This window comes from Protopterus annectens, chromosome 8.part0 (assembly GCF_019279795.1).
Source record: "Protopterus annectens isolate FY-2018-M chromosome 8.part0, PAN1.0, whole genome shotgun sequence".
Classification (NCBI taxonomy): Eukaryota; Metazoa; Chordata; order Ceratodontiformes; family Protopteridae; genus Protopterus; species Protopterus annectens.
The window spans coordinates 1,925,536,912-1,925,555,825 of NC_056741.1; the positions used below are offsets into that span (position 1 = coordinate 1,925,536,912).

At 43.6% G+C, this 18,914-nt stretch overlaps 1 protein-coding gene across 4 annotated transcripts in view; it reads left to right on the forward strand.

Annotated features, from left to right (window-relative positions):
• LOC122809727 (anillin-like) overlaps positions 1-18,914 on the forward strand; it is a 1,124,352-nt gene that overhangs the window by 96,451 nt on the left and 1,008,987 nt on the right. For all 4 annotated transcript variants that reach the window (XM_044081431.1, XM_044081433.1, XM_044081432.1 and 1 more), the window contains exon 2: positions 11,895-12,015. In XM_044081431.1, the coding sequence (XP_043937366.1) occupies positions 11,895-12,015 (121 nt within the window). The remainder of the gene's footprint in view (positions 1-11,894; positions 12,016-18,914) is intronic.

Genomic DNA, 18,914 nt, shown 5'->3' on the forward strand with positions numbered 1-18,914 from the left:
TAGAGAGGCCACAAATGATTCTCATTGCTCCAGACTGGCCACGAAAGCACTGGTATCCTCTCCTAAAGAGCCTGTCACACTCACCACCATGGATCCTACCTCTAGTTCCTCTTCTGTTGTCCCAGCACAACTACAAAACCCTTCACAGCCAGCTCAAAACCTTAAATCTAGCTGCATGGAGAATACCTTTAATTTCCCAACAGACTCTCCTCTCCAAGGAGGTGCAGGATGTAATCTTGGAGGTCAGGAGACCCTCTACTAGAAAAACCTACTCCGCCAAATGGAAACTATTTTGTTCCTGGAATCAAAGGGCCAGAATCCTGGGGTAATAAATATACCTCAAATTTTACAGTACCTAGCTGAGATGTTAAACAGTGGCCTTTCCTTCTCCTCCTCCAAGATCCACGCTTCAGCCATTTCAGCACAATACAATACAGATCCTCCTTTATTCTCACATTCTCTATTAAGGCAGTTCCTCAGAGGGGCAAAAAATATAAAACCCCCACGGAAACCACCAGCCCTAGCTTGGGACCTCAACTTCGTATTGGAAAAGCTGACCCTGTCTCCTTTTGAGCCTGCTTCAACAGAGCTACAATAGTTGTTGTGGAAAACAGCCTTCCTTCTGGCTATTACCTCAGCATGCAGGGTTTCTGAGCTACAGGCCCTCATGGCTGTGCAACCATTCATCATTTTACATCAGGACAGGGTTTCCTTACGAACCAACCCTACCTTCATGCCAAAGGTAGTATCCAGTGTAGCTCTTGATTCAGACTATTCATTTACCTACCTTTTATCCAAATCCACAGAGCAAAGGAGAGAGGCTACTACATTCCTTGGACATTCACAGGCAACTTCGTTATTACTTGGACAGAACAAAGTCATTCAGGAAATCTGAGCAGCTGTGTGTCCTATGCTACAGGTGCTCAAGGAAAGGCTATTTCCAAACAGACTATTTCAAAATGGATAGCCCACTGCATACACTTTTGTTTTTCATTTCATGGAAAATCAGTGCCTGTATACATCAGATCCCACTCCACCAGGGCTACAGCCACTTCTGCAGCTTTCCTCAGGGGGGTCCCTACCAAGGACATTTTGGAAGCAGCTACTTGGAGTTCAGTGCACTCTTTCTCCAAGCACTACCACCTTCCACTATACTTAAAATCTAGAGCGGGCTTTGCCACAGCAGTCCTGCAGGGCATTCTAGCCCCTCCTAATTCAGCTTAGTACCTGCCACCCTTACTTAGCTTTGGGATTCTACCCAAGTGTGATGACTGCAGCTGTATGCACGATGAACATAGTACAGATGTTGATCGTGCATACAGCTGCAGTAATCACAGATGGGTTCTCTGCAGTCAGGCGGTCCCTCGGTCGGCCGAATTCCAAAGTCTTGGTCTGGCGTCGGTTGTTGTCGCTTCTCTCCTGACGTCAGTGAGGCCGGAGTATATAAGACACAGCCGACTCCATGTTCTTCAGTCTTTTTTGCCGCGCGTTGCCCGAAGCAGAAGCAGTTCGCAAGTGCCGGTCGGCCAGCTCCTGAATTACGGAAATATTGGAAACCAAAGTCGTCTTTAAAGCCAAGTACCCCGTTGGGGAAACTTTTTTTCTTGCCTCAGCCTGATGTCAGAAAAAGTTAATTGTATTTCTTGTGGGAAGCAAATACCGCATAAGGATTTCCATTCCCTCTGCATACCTTGTTTAGGCCCAGACCACGGCGCCTCGGCTGTCGCTGGCGCTACTTTCAATAAACGCACTGCGCCGAAGGAGTTCGCCCAACACTATTTTGGTAAAGCCTTTGATTATAAAATGTCGTTGGATACTCAGACTACCGTTTTGTCCAAAAAACGCAAGGACAGGGACCGACACGCGAGGCCCCCGCCGGAACCACGCCAAAACAGGCTACACGTGGTCCGGTTCTCAGCGAGACTCCTTTGCAGTCCCTGACTACTGACGACATTCCTTTGGCGGTGTCCTCTGTACCCGAGACCGCTGGTACCTCGGCCCTTTCCCAGACTACAACCACCGAAGCCTTTGCTAATGTTGAGCCTACTAATGTGGACAGGTCCACTTCCACCCATGGTGTCTTTAGACCCTCATCTTCTTTTTCTATTAAGGCCTTTACTAAATCCAAAACAGCCAGGCATCCCAAGAGGCTTGTTGCACAGGGCCCATCTCCAGGCCCCATGCCTAAAAACAGATGCTTAAAATGGCTGAGGATTTAATTACTCTTATCAGGGGTTCTCAACCCCCTCCAGACAAGAGACCCAGAGTGGAGGAAGATTCTCCCTCTTCTGATCAGGGATCCCTTTTATCAGAACATTCTGATGTATAGGAACACTCTTACTTGCCTTTTGAGGATTCGGATGCAGAGCAGTCCATTCCTTCTGTGTCTCCTCCTGAGGATTTTTCCTTTGGGGAAACCTTGCACACTTTGAGAGAACACTTCCATTGGGAAGGCCAAGACTTTTCAGATTCCAAGAAAAGACTTAGGGAATTTCTTTAGTTACCTCAACACAGACCTCTGGCGATACCTCCTGTTTTGGACATACTTGATGATGTTTATTCGGAGGCTTGACTTAACCCGGATTCTCTGCCTCCTGCACCAGTCAAACCTGATAGGTACTACAGAGTACCTAACTCTCACCAATTTCTCTTCAAAAGCCGTAATGCTGACCCTGAAACCATTTCTCAAGGCCCCAAGGGATTGAAGGCCTCCACTGCCAAGAATCCACTTCCTGCAGAAAGGGAGTCAAGATATTTAGAAAGGTGGGGGAAAAAAGGTATATACCTCGGCCACCTTAGCCACGAGGGCCTTAAATTGTCAGTTTCATATGCTTAAATATCAACAGTTCCTGTTCTCACAATTAAGGAATAAAATGCCTCAACCTGAACAACCAGATTTGAAGGAGTTACAGGATATGATGCATAGTGCAGAGCAAGTGGGTAAAACACCTTACAATGTGGTTATGATGCCCTAGAGGCCTCAAGTAGAGCGGCTGCTACAGGATCAGTCATTCGCAGACATGCCTGGCTTAGGGAACAAAACTTGCCTGATCATGTGAAAGCTAAGCTTTTAGATGCTCCTTTACAAAAGGATGTGCTGTTTGGTACTAATGCTGAGGAGATATTACGGAAAATGGAAGAAAAAGCCAAATCTATGCAAACTGTCAGCCTTTTTACAGGTCCAACCACCACGTTTTAGCAGAAATTGGCCTTCAAAAAACTGGTCCTTTTCAGCCACTGACTAGCCCCAAAGAGGTAGATACAGACGCACAAGGGGCAGAGGACAATCACAAGGATCATATAGAGGCCGACAATGGCAAACTCCAGCACCAAGAGGTGGCGAAGACAGTGCACAACAATACAGGAAACAAACCCAATGACTCCCTCATTTCCATGCCAAGCATGTCTCAGCTGGCAGCACCTTTGGGAGGAAAGCTAGCATTATTTGCAAGAAATTGGCATATTGTCACAACAGACAAATGGATCCTGGACATTATAAACAGAGGCTACAAATTTCAATTCCACACACTTCCAAAAATGAGAGGCATGCCAAACCTGAATACAAAATCAAAGGGCAGAGGCGCAACTACAAATTTCAAAGCTCATAAGAATGAGAGCTATTCAAGAGGTACCTACTCACGAACAAGGTCAAGGTTTTTATTCAAGACTTTTTCTGGTACCAAGGAAAGGAACCGACTGGAGACCCATTTTGGACTTATTCATCCTAAACACATTTTTACTCGTACCAAAATTCAAGATGCTCACATTACAGCAGCTTCTTCCCATGATGGGCAAGGAGTTTTGGCTGGTAACATTGGACCTGAAGGAGGCATACCTGCATGTCCCAATCAGACAAAGCTGCAGAAGATGCCTCAGATTTCTTGCAGGTTCAATCCACTATCAATTCTCTGCATTGCCCTTTGGCATATCTACTGCGCCCAGAGTATTCACAAAGTGCCTGGCATCAGTGATTGCCTACTGCAGACTTCAAGGGATACAAATTTACCTTTATTTGGACGACTGCCTGATCCAAGCGGACAGCAAGCACATACTTCTGGAACATCTGGCATATGTAACACGGTTACTGTATTCTCTGGGATACACCATCAACAAAGAGAGATCCAGGCTAACTCCATCTCAGAAAATAACTTTCCTGGGTGCCAACTTGGACACAAACACCCAGATGGCCTATCTTACGCCAGAAAAACAGGGGCAACTAACTCAGTACTTCAACATACTAGCAAAATGTACCAGGCTTACTGCAAGGAAAATCCTGCAGGCTCTGGGCTTCATGGCGTCTTGCATTCTTTTAATCCCATGTGCAAAGCTGCATATGAGGAAACTTCAGTGGTACCTAAAAAACCTATGGTCTCAACACAGCCACAGTTTGGAAACAATAATACCAATAATTCCATGTTTGCAAAAGGAATTTCTATGGTAGGCCCAAGCATGTCAAGCAAACACAGGCCTCCCATTCTGCAAGCCTCAAGCAAAGCAAGTCATCACAACAGATGCCTCAGATTACGCCTGGGGGGCGCACATGACGGACAGGTGCATTCAGGGCAAATGGTCCCAAAAGGAAAAGCACCTTTGCATCAATCAAAAAGAAATGCTAGCAGTAATAAATGCAATTACAGCTTTCAAGGACTTCCTACATCCAGGACAATTACTGATAAGAACAGACAACACCACAGTAATGTGGTACATAAACAAGGAGGAACACATTCATACCCCTTGTGCAGACTAGCCATGACTCTTTGGAACTTGGCTCTGGAATGGCAAATCGAACTTCAAGCACAGTACATGCCAGGATTGGAAAACACGCTGGCAGACAATCTAAGCAGAAATATGACAGATCCACACGAATGGAAGTTACATCCTCAGGTGTTTAGAGATAATCCAAGTGTGGGGGAGGCCAGACATAGATCTTTTTGCCTCCCACAGGAATCGGCAATTGGAAAAGTTTTGTTCGAGGACTTTTCATCCAAAGGCCTGGAGAGTGGACGCCCTTTCATTCAGTTGGACAGCATGGACAGTCTACGCATTCCCACCTCTGCCTCTTCTGCCCAAGGTGCTTTTGAAAGCAAGAGCAGACAAACCGAAGATGATACTGATTGCTCCAGATTGGCCAAGGCGACACTGGTACCCACTCCTGAGGAACCTAACACATACTCCTCCCTGGTCCCTGCCTCTAATGCCTCTTCTGCTGACTCAGCACAGCTACAAAACTCTTCACAGTCAGCTGAAAACACTCAATCTCGCTGCATGGAAAATTCCTTAACACCACAACAGACCCTACTCTCCAAGGAGGTGCAGGATGTCATTTTGGAGGCCAGAAGGCCATCTACTAGAAAAGCTTACTCCGCAAAATGGAAGCGGTTTTGCTCTTGGAATGAGAAAAAAGGCCAGGACCCTAGAAAACTGAACTTGCCTCAGGTATTACAGTATCTAACAGAGCTGCTGAACAGTGGACTATCATTTTCTTCCATAAAAATCCATGCCTCAGCCATTTCTGCAGAATTCAACACGGATCCTCCTTTATTTTCTCACCCACTCTTACGACAGTTCCTCAGAGGGGCTAAGAATAGAAGACCACCAAGGAAACAACCAATACCAGCCTGGGATCTTAATTACATACTAGAAAAATTAACATTACCCCCTTTTGAACCAGCTGCCTCAACAGATTTGCAATATTTGTCCTGGAAAACAGCCTTCCTTCTGGCTATCACTTTAGCTCGTAGGGTTTTGGAACTACAGGCCCTCATGGCGGTGCAGCCCTTTCTCATTTTCCATCAGGACAGGGTTTCCCTTCGTACCAACCCGTCATTTATGCCTAAAGTGGTATCCAGGGTAGCTTTAAATCAAGCCATACACTTACCTACCTTTTAACCCAATCCTCAAAACAAAGGGGAAAGGCTGCTACACTCTAGACATGGCAGCTACGTTATTATTTGGACAGAACAAAGTCCTTCAGGAAATCAGAACAACTATTTGTGTCCTACGCTGTAGGGGCTCAAGGCAAGCCAGTTACCAAACAGACTATTTCAAAGTGGATAGGCCACTGCATACGGTTTTGTTATTCCTATCATGGGAAATCTGTTCCCACAGGTATCAGATCACTCCACCAGGGCCACAGCTACCTCTACAGCCTTCCTCAGAGGAGTTCCTACCAAAGATATTTTGGAAGCAGCCACTTTCTGTGCATACCTTCACAAAACACTACCACCTGCCTTTATATTCCAGAACTAGAGCAGGCTTTGCCACTGCTGTGCTGCAGGGCATTCTGGCCCAGCCCAGTTCCTCCTAGTACCTACCACCCTGTGCGTAGCTTTGGGGACTCTACCCATCTGTGATTACTGTAGCTGTATGCACGATGAACATAGTACAGTTTTGTACCTACCATAAATGTAGATGTTCGAGTGCTAATACAGCTGCAGTACAGGTTTCCCTCCCTCCTTCCCCACTTGGTAAAGGCATGGGGCGTAACACCCTCTTCATACTACCTGACTGGGTTATCCTTCTATGGTTTATTTGTTTGCAACTACTGATTTTGGATTATTTTGCATTGCTTGTATATACATAGAAACATAATTTATGTATTGCCTTCCTTCTGGGGGCACCTGACATCTGGGTCAAGAAAGACTGAAGAACATGGCGTCGGCTGTGTCTTGTATACTCCGGCCTCACTGACGTCAGGAGAGAAGCGACAACAACCAACGCCGGACCAAGACTTTGGAATTCGGCCGACCGAGGACCGCCTGACCGCAGAGAACCCATCTGTGATTACTGCAGCATCTACATTTTTGGTAGGTACAGAACTGTACTTTTTGTACCTACCATAAATGTAGATGTTCGAGTGCTCATACAGCTGCAGTCCAGGTTACCCTCCCTCCATCCCCTCTTAGGACAGGGCTTATGACAAACCCCTTTAACATACTACCTATTTGGGGTATTCCTTTATGGTGTATTTGCTTACAACTACTGTTTTGATTTATCTACTTTGTATGTTTGCATAATATCATGTTTTGCCTTCCTTTCTGGGGGCACCTGACATCTGGGGCAAGAAAAACTGAAGAAAATGGCGTCGGCTGCCTCTTTTATACCCCTGCCGCACTGACGTCAGGGAAGAAGCGACGACAACAGACGCCGGACCTAGCCTTTGGAATTTGGCCGACCGAGGACCCGCCTGACGGCAGGAAAAGCTAAGTGTGATGACTGCAGCTGTATGAGCACTCGAACATCTACATTTATGGTAGGTACAAAACTGTACTATTCCCTCAGGACCAATCCTTCCTTTTTGCCCAAGGTCGCGTTGGAACCCAACATCAACCAATCCATTAATTTACCAGTATTCTTTCCAAATTACCAGAACAAAGGTGAATATAAGTTGCATTCCCTGGACGTACACAGGCAATTAAAATTTTACCTGCACAGGACCGCTGGTCACAGGAAATCTGACCAAGTCTTTGTATCCTTTGCAAAAACCCTCTTTGGGAAAACCAGTGTCAAAAGTTACATTGTTCAGATGGATTTCCCAATGTATCCTGCTTGCATATCAAAGTTCTGGTCGACCTGAACCTGAAGGAGTCCATGCCCATTCTACTCTATCAATTTCTACTTCTTTTTGGTCCAGAGTTTCCTTGGATGACATTTGTTCAGCAGCCACTTGGGCTTCATCTCATACGTTCATTAACCATTACAAGTTGGACATAATTTCCAGAGGGAGAGCATCCTTCGGCTCTGCAGTGCTCTGGAATATCCTTCATGAGGACCTCCCAAGGTTTGTGTAGCTGGGGGCTCTGTCCCACAGTTTGATGGACAAATGAAGTTAACTACTTCAGATAAAGAATGTACTCACCATAACGTTCCATCTGAGTAGGTAATCTTCATTTGTCAGCAACCCCCCCCCCTCCATCCCCCTGACCTATAGTGCGTACTAGAAGGATTCCTAGCCCTTGTTTCCAGATAAACCTTAGGTTAGGATGTGGAGCTGTTTTCTGTGTTGTAATACTCTGTGTTACTAAGCAAACTCTATCTGAGGTCAGGAAGGGTTAGCAGGGGATTATGGGCAAGGGGGAGGAGCTTGGAGCTCTGATCTTAGCTGTTTGAAGCTGCTGGCTTGGATCCAATATGGATCAGATATCCCACAGGTTGCTGACAAATGAAGATTACCTACTCAGATGGAACATTATGGTGAGTACATAACTTCTTTTTCCGTAAGTCTCCAGGTTCCTTGCCTGACCAAAGCGGAGAGTTCTCCATAGGCAGAGGAGGGCCCTATAAGGGGAGACACGACCCTAGAGGCAGGGGTGGCCCACAGAACCAGGGCAGAAGGGAATAATTTCCTGACTAGCCCTTTCAGCATTCCTGAAGTGCTGCCCGACTCTTACTCTGGAAGCAGTTGGTCGTTTTTCTGTACACTCAAGCACTTGGGGCCAAATTGCGTCAAATGTTTAGGTGCTAAAAATTATAATTGTATCCAGAGGTTACCACATTTCCTTTTCCCTTCCTCCTCCAAATGTACTGAAATCACTGGCCGAAATAGCCACTTTGCTGCAGAAGAGTCATCCAAGAGGTCCTGGCTGATCAGAAAGGGTCCGGAACTTGCATTTTGTTGTGGTGCCAAAGAAATGAGGGACTCTGTGGCCATTCTAAACATAAGCAGTCTCAAGTTTGCAAAGACCAAGTTCTGGATGGTAACGGTACAGCCCATACTGCCATTATTGGGGAAGGGCAATTGGATGTGCTGTGTGGACTTCAAGGATGTGTACTATTACAACTTCTTGAGCGCCTGTCTATTTTTATCTGCACTTCCATCTAGGGGCCAATCTCTGGTGTTTACCAAGTGCATGGCAGAGGCTGCAGCTCATCTACGACTGTAAGGATTTCAGGTATTCCTCTATCTGGATGATTGGCTCCTGACTGCCCCCACTCGGCGTCAACTTTCTCAGGCCAGGGATTACCTTTGCCAATTCTCGTTGTCTAGGCATTACTATAAACATGGACAGTCGCATCCTATGCCGGTTCAGAACCTAGAGTTAATTGGGGTACATCTGAGCACTTCTAAGTCCCAAGTTCAAGCTATTCTGCCTTCTCCATCTCTTATTGCCAGATTGATTCTAAGAGCTTTGCCATTCTTTTGGCTCCTGTAGCAAGGTACTATATGTGCATTCTCCAGTGGACACTGTTCAATGGTCCATTCTAAATCACCTCTTATCAGTTTGACTAACCTTTCCAGATCCCATCTAAGGTGGTGGATTCAAACAGATCTGACAATAGGCAGACCATTCATTCTTACCTTACCCTTAGCCACTGTGACCAAGGATGCTTCCCCATGTGTGGCATTTCCAGAAGAAGATGGTCCAAGGGACATGGACTCGGACCAGTCTGCATATCAGTGTCTTGGAGATGAGGGCAGTTCTTCTGTCGTAAGGTATGATTGCTATTCACACCAACATGTTAGTTGTCTGGTAATCGACAAGCAAGAAGGAACCCATTTGTAGTCTCTTTGCTGAGAGGCCAATGAAGGTCTGGGAATGGGCGCAGTCTTCAAACTTTTTTCTTCTTGCAACACACATCTGTGAAATCCAATGTGTTAGTGGACAGGCTCACCAAGTCTGCCTCCCCAGTGGTCGGTCCCTCTCAGTGGTGAGCAAGATATTTGATCAGTGAAGTTCTCCCTGCTGCGGCCTCTTTGTCCCCTTACAAAACCAAATGCCGAAGTTATTTTGATTCAGATTCCCCCATCTGTGGGGGCTTCCTGAGGGATGCTCTGGTCCACGATTGGCCTCTGCGACTCCTGTAAGCCTATTCTCTTCCTTTGATCCCAAGATTTTTTCAGAAAGTCAAACTGTTGACCTCAGTAATACTTATTGACCCCTTCTGGCCTCATCAGGTGTGGTTCCCTTTTCCTCTGGTCTCATCTCCAACATCCTCCTCTAATGCTGGAACCCAAACCAAATCTCCTTTCTCACCGGATATTGGGACACCACCCCGATCTCCACACTCAAGTTGACCGCATGGTTTCTCCACTTCCCATGATTGCTAGATGGCCCAGGTTTTCCTCTCTGGTCTTCTGGCTTCTCAAACAAACCAATCTACTAAGAAGGTTTACAAGAGTATGTGGAAGAGATTTTCGATTTTTGGCTATCATTAATAACACTGATCCTTTTTCAGCCAAGATTCCCCCTATTCTGTCTTTCTTGGAATCTTTAAGTAAGGTTCTAGTTTTGCTACAATTAAATTCCAGTTAGCTATCTCCAACATTTATTCAGGGTTGCCTTCTAGATATATTGCTTCTGCTAGACTATGTAAAGCCTTCATGAAAGGGTTTTTTCCCTAGAGGCCTCCTACTAAAGATCCCATGCCTGCATGGGATCTCTCACGCTGGTCCTGCAAGCCTTAACCTGGAGTCCTTTCGAGCTGTCAAAGGATTGTGAATTGAAGTTTTTATCATGGAAATCTGCATTTCTGGTTGCCATGATGTCATCTAAAAGGGTTTCTGAGTTGCAAGCACTTTCTTTCAAACATCCTTACATCATTTTCCACAAGGATAGGTGTCTCTCTCTACTAGACTTTCATACCAAAGGTGGCCACATCTTCCAATGTATTCAGTTACTGGTGTTCTTTCCTAACCACTCTAGCAACGGAGGATGCCTTCTGCATTCCTTAATGTCCACAGGCAGCTTTTATTCTACCTTCATAGGATTAAGCACTTCAGGAAGTCGAACCAGTTATTTTTTTCCCCTAATTAAGACGGCAAGCTGTTTTCAAAGTGGCATTTACAAAGTGGGTTACTAGCTGTATTATCTTCATTTATGAAAAGAATGGTTGGCAGTTGCCAGGTCCTCTAAAAGCCCGTTCGACAAGATCTATTGCTATGTCTGCTGCTTTTTCTTCTAGGATCCCCATTGATGACATTTGTGTTGCAGCCACATAGTCTAATTCTCACCCTTTACATCCAATTTATAGTGAGACACTAATGGCCAAGAGCAGAGTGTCATTTGGTTCATTGGTGCTCTGGCATATCCTCCTTTTGAGGCTGCCCAAGAAATCCTGTAGATGGGTACTCTGACTCGTATGTGAAGCAGAATAAGGAGGACGTCAGATTTATTAGTTATGTACTTGCCATAACTTGGTATCTGTATTGTCCTCTTCTCATTCTGCTTCACCTTCCCAACCAACCACCCCCCTCCTTTTGAGTATGCTTGTAGTTGATCTAGATAGCCTTTGTGGGAACCCTGGTTCCAGGTTGAGCCGCTAGTTATCTTTCCTTCCTTCCTTTCTTGGCTTTGGGGGCAGCAAACTCCATCTGAGGAGGATAGGCAAGATGTAGAGTATTATAAGTAGGGGGTGGAATTTGAGCCTGCAAGTCCATGTCTGTGGGAGGTGGTGAAGCCAGATCTGAGGTTTGGATCAGAGACCCTTACGTGACGCAGAATGAGAAGAGGACAACACTGATACCAAGTTATGGTAAGTACATAACTATAATTTCATACTTATTTATATCTACAATACATCACAGTCAAACATTTGCTTTATGTAGTGTTGCAAGCTTGCAGTAAATTATGGCAGTGTTACGAACTGCTACAAATACACTTAAATGACGTTGACCAACTGTCCTTATTCGATGGCTGATCCTTCTAATTTTTCCTGCCCCAAGCAGTCCTATCTGGATCGGTCTAGAAATTATGAACACTGCCTTAAGGCAGTTGCAATTTGTTGCATCTAGAGAACGAAAAAGGCAAGTCACTGTGCTGTTGAACTAATGTAGTGTACTTGTGTATTTAGTTTTAGATGTGCTTCATACTAGAGTGGCATTTTAGTATGGTCTTTAATAGAACAGAATGCTTGAGTACTTTGCTATAGAAACTGAACAAATTAATTTCTGATAGGGAGCTCTAAGCCTGAAGAAAGCAGAGCAGGACAGAGGTGACATGTCTTTACAGCAGCCATCGAAAAGACCACGGGGTTGTCAAGTGGATGCAGGAAAGGATCTGACTGCTGGTGATAAAGGTAAGTGTGATGCACAAGACAAACTTGACATGCATACTTTTATTAAAGTAGTTTAAAGCTGGTGTAGATAAGGTGCCAATCAATGCCTTCTGATTCATTTTGAAATCTTCTCACTTTGCATTTTAAGCTAATTAGTTGCCAGAAACCTGAGACTTCAACCCTTAAGTTCTTAAGTTCCAGCAGTAACACTTTAGGGGTAGTGTAAGCATAAATGATGCTGCACACTGCTTCATTGAAGTGCTTCACTGGATATTATGTTTTATTATTGGTAGTTGTACCTTTAGTTTGATCATAGTCCTGTCATTTTGATGCAGGAAATGTATTTGATTCTTCAAATGCAAATGACTGTCCTTAGTTTGATCTTGCCCTATTGCAGCCATGAGTTTCTAGGGATGTTAATCTTGTCTCTGCTGTGAATATAGCACGTACCTTTTACTGTAAAAGGTCTTAGTTAAGTCTGTGTGGGAGTGTTACTGTTTTTTTCTCTGTTTGCCTGTGTGTCTGAAAGTGACCAACAGATACATTTGTGCCTGTCGGATTTCTCCTGAGAATTTCCACCCTGTTTTGGAGAGGGAGGGTTAACATAATGCAAAGTTGAGTATTCTGATACTATTTAAAGCCATTTATAAGCTTGGCTAGGAGAGTTAGATAATACTTCTGTCATGTTTTAAACACAAGGCTGTTGTCCTTTCCTTGCAAAAGCTTTCCAACTAGCTACAGAGAAGCCTAATAAAACATTTGCAGTCATTTTATATAGATATTTAACTAGTGCTATCGCTGCTGGAGTTTGTGCCGAATCTCCAATTGTCATTCTGTTTTCAGAGTTTGTGAGCAAGACTGTTGCTGTTTGTTTACATTTATGTATGTGCACACTTGCATAGAACCTTAGTCTTCTGTTTTGGTATTGGTCAGTGGTTTCATTTGAATATTTGTATCTCTTCTTTGATATAACTTACCTATGCCTGTGCCTTGTGCTCATTTCATCAGAGCTGCTCACCACTACTGATAGACCATGGTGTTTTGCTATTGGCCAGTGGGCTCATTTGAGCTTTTTTAATGTGCCTGCGTTTTTGAAGCTGCTTAATTGCACAGCTGTGTTTATCTGGGCACTGTATACATGCAGACACGTGGAGCCTTAAACATCTCAGTCTACCTTCTCATAGTTCGTGTACTTGAGTCCTTGCTTAAAGAGACCCTGGCTTGCTTAAAGAGGCACATTGCTAATCATGGCTAGTCTTTTGCAGGGTAGACTTAAAACTCCAAATCTCTTGGGCACTAATTCCCCTTCAGCCCACATTAGTAAGCAACTAGAGGTATAGACTTCCACTTACCAATAGTGTATGTAGCCAGCCTGGTTGAAATAGGCTTCTTGAGACAGTGTAGTAATTGTCTCGTGTTTACGGACCACCACCTACTAATAACCAAACTGTCAAGTATGAGTTATGCAGTTATATAACATGGGATTGCGCAGTGTAAGCGTTGCTGTCTCACAGCAAGAGGTTCTCCAGTTCGATTCTTGGCTGGAGTGCCTTCTGTACAGAGTCCGCATGTCCTTGTGTTCATGTTGATTTCCTCTGGGTGCTCCAGTTTCCTCCCACATTTCAAGACATGCGTCTGGAGTGTTTCTCCTTGGGCCTCCGCTGAAAATGGGATTCATTCCAAGTTGGACTTTCCTGGTAAACAAATGTTAAATGTGTTCAGGACAAATCTTACTTGTAGCCAATACAAATAAGCACGCAGTCAGTATTGCACAGCATCACATCAGGCCAAAAACACAGCTTAGACCTAGCACACAGACCTATGTATGTTGAAACTCCTTAGCAGTAATCTATTTAAACCACAAAGGTCTGTTAAATGGTACCTAATAAACAAGTGCCCTCTGCACCATCAAACACCCAGTGCAGGCAGCACCCACCAAGAAACCTATCTAAGAGTTGCATTGTCTCAAGTGAAAGTCCATAAGGTAAAAAAATTCACTATCCAATATCCTAGTCATGGGTGACTCTAGTGAAAAACAGATGTGCCACTCAACCAGGCTGTGCAAAGCAATGGTCACAATAAGTTGCTTATGCACCAAGATTCACCACATCCCACAAGCTCTCAAGTTGTTGTACCATACGTACACATGACATGGTTATTATTCATGTGGGTGTAAATGACATGATGGAGCTTTCAATGTGTCTGAGGCAGTTGTGAATCTAGACTTGAGCAGTATTCTGCAAACAGTCACCAAAAATGATGCCTCATTATGAACAAGTTAATTGGCTTGGATTCTGGTTTCAAAGAACCGATGTATATAGAAATTCTTTTATTTTTGTCTGTGTCTGACCAAGTTTGCAAACATGCTGCCATCTTAAACTCGCCAGAGGGCGCCAGGAATTCTACAAGAGGGCCTGTCCCAAACAAAGTTTTGGGAGTCAAAACCATAAACTAAACGCCAAGAAATGTATAATTGTGTTCTTTGGCAAGAATATCAAAGTGATTGGCTACAAGGGGAGACTACTCTTCCCCTGAAAATTTAAACTAGTAGTTTAAAGATCTGTGTGCTAATGTCCGTAGTGAGCTGCCTTTGATCACCATATATCCGCTAATGTAAGAGTCCTTTTTCGTCACATCTTTCATGTCCAGGTATGGTGTAGAGATCTGGAATTAATTTGTTCCACTGTATTCTTTAAACCAATAATTGAGATTCATGCCCCTTTCAGTATGTACCTGTCTGAACACATCGCTGCAAGAATGGCTACAACATTTTTTTTTTGTGAAAATCGGTGGCTTAAAGCATACAATTCGTACAAACAGACTCAAAATCTTATCTCCTCAGTGTTAAAGGCTATTGATAAGATGACCACTGCCTTACATAAAGTACCTCGACATGCCTTGTTCTGTCAGACTTGCTACATATTCACAAGTCTGACTGTATCAAACACCCAGTCAGGGGACCTCCATCCCTTTTGGTAAAGGGGTTTATAGATGAATTTATATGATCTGCATTTGAGTAGGTGTAGAATAGGCAATTGGATCATGCTTCCCATCTCTTTGAGGGGTAGACAATGGTAATTTCTACAATGGTGTTTGCTGCAAATTTGGCTGCCTTGTATTTTTGTTCAGCTTTGATGCTGTGTAGCTTGTATATTGATGAATATTGGAGCAGACTAGTAGAGTGTGGAGAAGTCAAATGTTTATTAGCAGGGTCAGGCACTGTTCAATCCAGTAAAAGGAAGTTAATGAGGTCACACACTGTGTCTAGCCAGAATGTTTTGCCCATTCCTAGGGAGGTTATTGCTGGCAATTCTTGGTGCCTCGTTACAATTCTTTCTCTTTCTTTTTTTTTCTCTCTGAGGGAGCATTCTGGCAAATAAGAGATTTTATTCAAGCAGATCTGCTATAGAAACATTTTATTTGGCTATGAGCTATTGGAGTTGGTTCCTGTGGGACAAGTTTAATTCCCTCTTCATCCAGCTGAACAATTTTGTGAAATTGAATGAGTCGCTGAACTTGCTTTGTGGGTAATTTGGAAAACTGGGCAAGGCTACTCTGATCTCCTGGACCACATGCTTGGTGACTACCTGTGAACCTAAACGGACTGCTACACAAACATTTTATTAAAACAGACCTGCTGTGTAGTCTGTGCATTCAAGTAAAACAATGAAGTCTTTTAAAAGCCATTTTGTTCCACTGACTGCAGAAAGTGTTTTGTTCTACAGTGAATTCACGTTTAACCCTCTCCTCCTGTAGTACCTTAGCAGTATCCATTCCTCAACACAAATGTCCCTGCATTTTTTTCACTCTGCTTGTAACTTTGTCTCTGTAGCAGATTTTTCTATTTCATTGGATTGGAAAATCCTATGTAGTGAAAGTTAGTGGGGAATACTTTGTTATACTTGGCCATTTTTGGTTATACTGTTGCTTCCGAGGTGATTTGAGCAGTGCTTGTAATTTGTGCAACAGTCGCACACTAGTCACCCAGTCACTGATAACCTACCAAGCCAATGCCATCGAAGAACTTGCTGTCTAATTGCATGTCTGTGTCAATACATGTCTAGGCTGCCTATATTTAGAAATTTGAATCTTGCACTTGTTATGCTTCAGTGACTGTGTGTCCTGCAGATCTTTTACAAAGCCTGCTTTTCACAACATCTGCTTGAAACTCCATACAGTGTAAAATTTGTCATCTTGATTGTTGCTATTTCACTCCGTTTTCTGACTGGTTTAAATTTTGTCCCTGCTGCCTTTTTCTTAGTCAAATGTTCAGTGTTTATCACGTACCCCAGCCTTTTTTGTCATACAAAATTTACAACATTTCTGCATCTTCTAACACTGCCAGATACTTCATATATAATGTAAATGCACCTGGTAGGCCCCATGGTTTACTTCATATCCATACCAAGCTGTTGGCCACCTTTGATACATTTTATCACCAACTTTGATCATTGTGAAGCAGCTGTGTTGCCAGTGTTTACTGTACCTTTCCATATTCTTTTTTAGCAGTACATTACATATTTTCTATCGCTTAGTAACCGATTCCATTAATATTGTTGATACTATTGGTGTTAAGTAATCCGATCTAAAATCGTTGAGTTTGCCTAGAATTATGGAGCCATCCAAGAAGTCAACTTAACATCACCTGCCAGGAAATTGTAATATTCAAGTTTATTTCTTATTCAGTAAGTCTTAAAGTTCTTGTTCCACAGGTGTAGCAGCCGTGGCCTATACAGATTTAAAATTGAGTGTTGATGTTGAAGTTACATAACTTCTCAGGCATGTAGTCCTAGTACTAAGAGTATGAAAATGTGCCTTTTTGTAAAATTTCCACAAGGGAATGTGTTATCACTTCTGTTAGGCCATGCAGCCACCTTCTTCTAAACTTTCTTGTAATTGATATGACAGAGTGATAGCTTGCAATTTATCACCTGAGATATTGCATGCCTTCATTCACAAACAGGATGCCATCTGTCGGGTAATGGTGACAATCCATGTATTAATGTTTAGTGTAAAAATGCATCAAAACACATTTTTATTTTCATAGGTAGGTGCTAGGCTATCTGCCCGAAGACCTTTATAAGCCTAGCTGGAATGTGTTGGCTTTCGCCGCCCCCTTAGATTAGTTCCCTGTGCCTCTGTCCAGCAGAGCCATTGAAGTGATTCCTGGGGTAAACTTGGTTTCCCATCCACTCATCAAGGTTTCTCTTGAAGAGTTTAGCGAGGAGCTCTGCCTAATGTAGATTGGAATCTTGTTCCAGAGCATGGGAAGTCTGAGACCGGAATATATCCCTCCAGCACATCCTATTTATTGTTGTGGTGAGGTTTAGATCCCTGGAGTGTGTGGCTCGAGGGGATATGGTTTTCTTTAGGTGGCGCATGTCCATCAAGTTTGGGTTGGACATGGCCTTGTAGGTCAGGCAGAGATCACTTCTGAGTATGCGGTATGCATCTGAGTACAGCTGGAGATTCATCAGTTAAGCTGCATTGGGCATTCTGCTTGAGGCCAGGGATCCTCTTGGTGAGGTACTTCTGTGGTCTTTCCAGTTGCTGCAGGTGTCTTGTAAAGTACATCGCAAGTGGGGCATTGTACTCTATGATGGGTCTGATGAGTGATACATAGAGGGACCCAATGACCTCTTTCGCTCTGGATGCAAACCCTTTTGTGATTAGGTAGGCCACATAGGATTTTCTAACCATTTTGGCAGTGTGATTATCAAAGGAGAGGTTGCCATCTAATTGGGTCCCCAGATCCCTTATTACGTCTTCCGTATTTAGGGGGCTACCACCTATGTGGAAGTTTGTGGGTACTTTGTTTTTTCCAAAGGGGTTGACTATGCACTTGGCATTTTATTTTAAAAATCAGGGTTTCTGTCACTGGTACCTCACATTGTTTGGTATGAAGCCATTTGTTTATGCCTAGAACAAAAGTAATGGCTTCTTATGACCACTAGATATAGAAGTCTTTATGAAAAATGACCATGCTTTTACCTGTAACATTTTATGCATTTCACCCAAGTCATGCTTTAGCTACAAACAGAACAATCATCTTTGTTTTAAACAATGGTTATGCTGCTTTCATCATTTCAGTAAATGTATAAGCACAGAAACTCACACGGTAGAATTTGGCACTGTATCTTTAAAAACGGAAGTAAATATATATTTTATGAATGAAAGCCGGTTTCAGTTTAGGCTGCTCCAGTGATTTAGATCCCTGAATGCTCTACAGGTGATGAAAATTTGAATTGTGGCTTGGGCTTTAGAGTTGGCATGAGAGAATGGGTGTGGCCATCTTGGGAGAGGACAGGGAACAGCAATTCATGTGCGGTCACAGTTCCTTCGGAGTGATGGCGATGCAAATGGTTCTGGGGAGTGCTTTTAGCTTAAACTACTGCCTTTTGGTAGCATTTATGTACAGTAGCATGCACATAAATATTGAGGTTGGTTGATACAGGTGGTTTCACCCACGCCGAATGGTAAACTAAAGGCCAGTACAAAAGTCCTCTTAACCAGAATGCTGGCTGAAGGCATAACATGCGTATGGCTGCCTGTATGAAGCCCTTAAAATGGTTCTCACTCCTCGTAAAGCTGATTGTGAGTGCCCTCATTATATGGAAACCAATTGGTTTTATCCTCTAGGGGGAGGCTTGATGGTCTGTAGGCAAAGAAACAACGCCTTGGAGGAGAGCGATCCAGTTTCAGATGGATGGAGCTAAATGAAAAACTGAGTAACTTGAGGTGAAGGTAAAACACCTGTCTTTGCAGCTTCCACAAAAGATGAACAAGTACAAGTTCTTGATTTTAATCTTTTGGATCTGCCACTTGAGGTAGATTTGTGTGTGTTTTTTTTTTGTTTGCTGTATTTCTAACCTATTTGGAATATTGTCTTGTGTGATTTGTGCTCTGAGCTGTTGTGGTTA